The following is a 6,000-nucleotide window of genomic DNA, read 5'->3' as shown; positions in this document are numbered from 1 at the left end:
GCCTTCTGGGCTGGATGTTCCTCTTTCGTCAGCCTGTTAGCTCCTCTTCAAGGGCATAATTCTTAGTAAGGCATGCGTTGTTTATACAAAGCCTAAATTTAACGATGTCGCTAAGACCTAAGGATGCCTGCCCTGTATCACTACGCCCCAAGCTTAGTGATATGATCTAAACATTTCTGCCCGATATCACAGCCACCACCGCTGCAGGCTCAGCCTGGACCCAGCTGGGCGCCGGCAATGGGCACCCACCGCAGGATTGCTAACACCCATCAGAAATGGTGTGAAAGAGGGTTGTTTCCGCACTCTCCTAAAGTCATATTTATCTCTTCCAGAGCTCCAGTAGCAGCTCAAGCAGCAGCAGTTCCGACTGACTGAAGAGGACGTCTGCTACCCTCACGGTGGTGAAGCGATGAAACACGAAGACAAACACCCCAAAAAGATCAGCCTGCTTGTTGCTCCGCTCCTTTCCTCTTTCTCCAAGAATGGTGTTTTCCCTGCTTAATGATGTTCTTTGTTTTTGCTTGTAAATTCTTTGATCTGGAATCACTGAGAGATGATGGGCAGCAGCTCCATCCTCTGTCTTTTGTGAGAGCCTGCTAGAAGTCACCCCTGCTGCTGCAGGTAGCAGTGTGGGGAGCATTATGTGCTGGTTTGAAGTCTGCTGGTGTCTGTGTGTTTTTTCCTGTGCGTTGATGCCGGCTGCCAATGTGGATCCCACCGCCTGTAGCAGTCCTTAAACTTCGTGTGAGCATTCCCAGCTGTAGCAGAAGGGCTGGCCGGGGAATGCCGTAACTTTCCCCTTGCTGAGCTGTGTGGGTTGCCATCCTCCACATCAGGGTAATAATTAACAGGAAAAAGTAGTGAGCTCTCTTTCTAAAGCGCCTGGCCCACGGCCATGGGACTGCAGCACACTTGCTAGGAAAGCTGAAAAGCCTGGCAGCGCTTTCACCACAACAATTTTAACACAGGGCTGCTTTATTTTTATTTTGCCCATTGTCATGGCTCAAGGGGAGCCTTCCCAGCCCGGTCTGACTGGCTGCTGGGCCTAGTGGGACAAACACGAGCAGCTCACCATAGCAGAGAGCAGCTCTTCCCTGCAGCCGTGCCACTGACTCCTCTGCATCCCGTGCTGGGGGTTCCCTACGGACAACCCAAGCCCTGCCCAGCCCCTCCGCCCCATCTGACCTCCACCACCATGGATGCAAGCTGACAGAAATGCACCTGTCCTTGGAGGGTTCCCCTGCCCTGCTGTCCTGACTTGAGACACACCAGTGTTGGATGCAAGAGGGGCTCAATAAAGCACGGTGAAAGCCTGAGTCAGGTGCAGTGCCACTTTCCTAGTGGGGAAACGCACAGTCCCCCTCAAAGAGGGGTACCTGAGCTTTCCTCACCCAAGAACAGGTGAGGAATGAAGACATGGTCTTTGCCACGCTTAGAGATCACAGTCTGGATGGGCACTGCGGGGGTGCGGGGCCAAGGGGCAGGGGAGTAGGTCTGCAAGGGGACTGCTGGAGAAAGCGGGGAGGGCTGGAGGGGCCCCGTCAGCCTCCCACGGTCCTTCAGGTCCTCAGCAGCGCCCCATGACCACTGTGCTGCAGGGACCCCTGGCCTTGTGCTCCTTCACTTGTGGGAAGAGGCAGAAGACAAACTTACCTGGACTTACCAGCTTTGCACCAGGAGAATCAGCTGCTCATGATAAACAATTACAAAAAAAGAGACAAACTAGAGAATAAAGAGGCTTTTTCAGGATAGGGTGAAAAGAGTTTATTTGTTTATTTTCGCAGACAGCACAATTCAAGTTCAAGTCTGGGCATTGCTCAGCAGACACCAGTGGGAAGAAGGCACCATGGTTGCTTTGAGCACATTGGGGTGGCAGGGAGGCAGCTCCGGCGGCTGCCCAGTATTCTGTGAGATGCTGGGAGGTGTGCTGTCCCTCTCAGCCAGGATTTTGGGTGCAGTAATAAATGAACAGGTTCTGATGAAGGTTGGAAGAAGGCAGAAGGAAGCAAGGGAGATATGGCCCATGGGAAAAAAATAAAAAAGATCTTAAAGATGATCTGTGAAATTAAGGATAGACAGAGCCCCAAAAGGAGCATCTGCAGACAACTGTAGAAGGCAGCAAAACCTCTCACCACCCCTTTGCTCCCGAGAAAGAGGAGCAAGCCACCAAGGGCCATGCAAAAGGAAAGCAAGCCGCTGACTATTTCAAGCAGCATGTGATGTGTCATAAACTCACTCAGTCCTCTCAGGGCAGAAGAACTGAGAAAACAAAAAAGATGAGAAAATCTGGAAAAGGGCTTGCTAAAGAAGGGGGGGATGTTACAACCGTAAAGCTCCTCACAGGACACTGAGGGATATTGAGAGTTTATCTGAAAAGTAGAGATGATCACTTGTCCTGCTATGCTGGAAAGGTTTCTTGCTTCTCTGATAGGCCCTCCTAGGATTACAGTACATACGCAAGTCATGGCCTGATGTGTATAAAGCTTTACAGAAGTACGTTGTATGGCTCTGTATCCTGCTTCGATCTTGGTTTTAATTAGCACCATAAATGTAAGATACACGACTTTTGATCATGAAAATAAAAAAAAAAGCTCTGGATTTTGGCTAGAAAGGAGGACCCAGAGGGCAGCTGTTCTGGGCCAGCTCAGAGTTGCTAGCAACCATACAGAGGGAAGCAAATAAAACAGGTAATATCAGGGGTGTGTATACTGGTGAGAGGAGGACGTGCACTTCCTTCATTTAACATATCCACCTAATGAACCTGTCGAAGAAGCTAGGCTGGGAGAGGCTGTCATAGTCCTTCTCCCGGAATATGGCTGCCCGGTCCCCGAGGCCAAGCTTCATCAGGACGTCCATGTCTACATCACTCCCGAGAGCCACTACTGTGGGCATGACATCTTGCTTCTTCATGGAGTTGATGGCCTCCTCAAGGTTCTTGCTTCCTGTGATGCCATCAGTGATGAAAATGAAGGAGAGCTCAGCATTGCGCCGGGCGAGTCGCTGCCCATCTCCTGGGCTGAGCACGATGTTGTTGACGGCGTGTATGATGGCTGACCCGATGTTGGAGGATGAGTCCAGGTACTTGATCTGTGCCAGGGCGTTGGAGATTTCTGTCAGGTTGTAGGTCAGTGGGAAGACCACGTCCTGGTCCCTCTCACTGCCGTACTGCAGCAATGCAATCCGGGCATTCATGTTGTCACCGTTGCTCCTGGCCAGCGTGAGCTGTCGGGCCACCTCCTCCACAAAGCGGTGGGCTCTGTGGAAATTCTGCTCCCCGATCCTTTCAGAGCCATCAAGCAAGAAGACAATGTCAACGGGGCGCTGCGTGCACTGGGCCACTGCAAGCTCTGCAGGAGAAAGAAGACAAGAGTTGGGAGCATAAGAAAGCCTACAGGATAAGGCTGGGGCTTGTTCCTGGCTCTGATCTGTAATAGGAATATCCAGAGATTAATGGCAGGCAGTGTCTCCAAAGCTCTCCGTTACTTCTAGAGAGTGGTTTACTTTCAGAGTTACTCTTCACACACAGATTTGTAAGATGAAAGCTGTTTTCATACCTTTCACCCAGATTAGTTTAATCAGCAATCACAAATACCTGAAGAGCTTATAAAGGTTGGGTCGTGTGGTTGGAAAACAGGACTACCCTTGTTCGTGCACCTGTTCATAGTAAAGCAGCTTTTGTAATATACAACAGACCAACATGTGAGCGAAACACAGCAGTACATTGTTCTTCAGTCACTCAGAACAGCACCTGTCCACAAAGCAGGCGTGCGGGCATACGAACATACGCAGTGAATGAACTCAGAAAGAAAAGGAGAAGAAAATAGCTGTCTTTGGGATCAGCTGTTAGTCAGGGACCATGATTTCGCCCCTTTGCAGTAGTTACGTGTATTGCATTTAGTATTCCTCTGCGTGCACTGCTACTCTGAGAAACACCTCCACTGCTGCACAGTTGAATTTTCTTCTTGAGTTTCCTTCTCTGCTGAAAGCACTGGTCAGGAACACAACTGCAACAGCAGTATTGATTTGTGATGTACTTGCTGTGGCTGGCCCCCCCCTGAGTTGGCAGCAGGGCAATGGCCATATTGCTGTCAAGCAATGCTGTGGCTCTGAGACTGATGCTCACAAGGGTGAAGTCCTGGAGCCGATGTCATGTGTTGCATGACTGGCAAGGAACAGGAGATTCTGGAGTAGCCCCAGCTTGAGCATCCATTTCTGGCAACGAGGGGTAACGTTTTGAATAGGAGTATCACATTAGGTTCAATTTCTGCACTATGAGCAAATCCAAACTGACAAGGTGCTTCCTCAGCACCGAACGCTGCTACACCCCAGTTCAGCACGGCGGGGTGCTGAACCAGCGTAATCCTTTGTACGAGTTGAGCAACAAATGGATCACTGCTTAGTACATGAGTACTACGCGTGTAGTTAACATTCAGCAAACAGCGAAGTTGTATTTTAAGCAAAGTAGATACACGCACTCTTAGACTACAGAGACAGCACCCAGCACGGATCCAACAGCACAAGAGAGTGTAGCAGAAGCTCTGATGGTGCATATCATTGAGCTTGCAGACTGTTTGGCACCACTTCCATCCACGATAAAACAATCAAAACCTGATGCAGGAACTTCTGCTGGTACTTGTGGTTTAACCTAACTTGCTGGACATAGCAAAAATCCGTGGTTGTTTCTGTATTGTGTCCCCCAACTTTGCAGACTTGCATTTCTCCTTAGCCCACACCGTAAAACATCTCTACAACGATGGCATGCCTTGAATGGTGCTCACTGTACATTGTCTTACTGTGAACGACAGGCTTCTGCAAGCCCAGTTCTGACTGCAGTAGAAACCAACCTCCAAACGATGCTTTTTCCCCCATGAGCTTTTCTGAATATCACACTTCCAAATTCAACTGCAGCACTGCACTCCTTTAAAGCAATAAAGGTAAGTACTCACCTCTGCCCAACCTTCCTTGAGCAACGTTGTCTAACAGCACATCGATGCTGCGGCTCCTGGTACACAGGCGCTGCCGCCACAAGGAAAACTGCGCCTTGGCAGTGCCTGCACTCTTGGTCCTCACCTGCTCTGCGCGGTTGTGAAGGGGAAAAGGCAGGAAGGCATGCCCCTCGCAACCACGCAGTCCAGAAATCTAAGTAGCGGTCTGCAAAAGGGCCGTGTGTCCTGTTGGAGAAGTCCTACCAGGCTGTCTCTCTTTTTCCCTTGTTTACTTGAGGTGATGTTTCTTGTGATGACGAGCAAGATCTACACCCCTCCCACATGACCCAAAGCAAGCCTTACGAACACCTAGTTAAGCAGACAGCAGCTGAGCTTCAGCTGCTCTCCAGGCAGCCTGTACTGCAGGAGCACTCCCCCGAGACTCCTCTTGCTGCTCAGCCCTCATGGCTGGAGAGGGCTGCCTCTGCGCCGAGTGAGAAGATGCCTTTACCTATGAGTCACCCCAGGGGAACATAACACAGATGTGAGCAGTGCAGCAAAACCTTGGATTTGTCCTGCTCAGTGTCTCTCTCCAGTTGCAGCTTCCTCCCGTTTCTGAGAGGCTGAGGACCCAAGCGCCCTTTCCAGCAGCAGGGAACAAGATTCTCGTCCTTAACTGGGAGAGAAGCTCTCGGAGGCACCACCATGAATCAGGACAACTAAAATCTTCACATCATGCTTTTAATTGGTGCGCTGGTCCTTCTCCCACGGCTTACAGCAAAGGCGTGAAAGCCTGTAGCTCACCGCACTGCACACTGCGTGCTAGGACAGAGCCAAGGATGTCTACAAAAGCAGAAATACCATCCATTTTCCTGCCATTAGGGATTAGCTACGTGCATGTGCAGAGTAACCCCACCCTTTCACATCACGTTCCTGCTTCTTCTAAAACCTGGGTAACTTGTATTTCCTCTGTTGTTTCATGGTGTTGACAGTGGAGGTGAAAGCAACACTGAGAGGGGGCCTGAGTTCCAGCGCTTTCTGGGGCTTCCCGATTCCACAGCCTCCCGTGTCTTTG

At 50.4% G+C, this 6,000-nt stretch overlaps 1 protein-coding gene across 1 annotated transcript in view; it reads right to left on the bottom strand.

The window, feature by feature from the left end:
- Positions 1 to 1,749: 1,749 nt before the first annotated feature.
- The window catches only part of COL6A2 (collagen type VI alpha 2 chain), a 28,893-nt gene continuing 24,642 nt past the window's right edge, over positions 1,750 to 6,000 (bottom strand). Inside the window, exon 28 of the mRNA XM_009944894.2 lies at positions 1,750 to 3,347. Coding sequence (XP_009943196.2) covers positions 2,740 to 3,347 — 608 coding nt within the window. The 3' untranslated portion in view covers positions 1,750 to 2,739. The remainder of the gene's footprint in view (positions 3,348 to 6,000) is intronic.

Source organism: Opisthocomus hoazin, chromosome 9 (genome assembly GCF_030867145.1).
Source record: "Opisthocomus hoazin isolate bOpiHoa1 chromosome 9, bOpiHoa1.hap1, whole genome shotgun sequence".
In the NCBI taxonomy this organism is placed as follows: Eukaryota; Metazoa; Chordata; class Aves; order Opisthocomiformes; family Opisthocomidae; genus Opisthocomus; species Opisthocomus hoazin.
The sequence above is the reverse complement of the archived record's forward strand: the minus strand, read 5'-3'. Positions and strand labels throughout refer to the sequence as shown.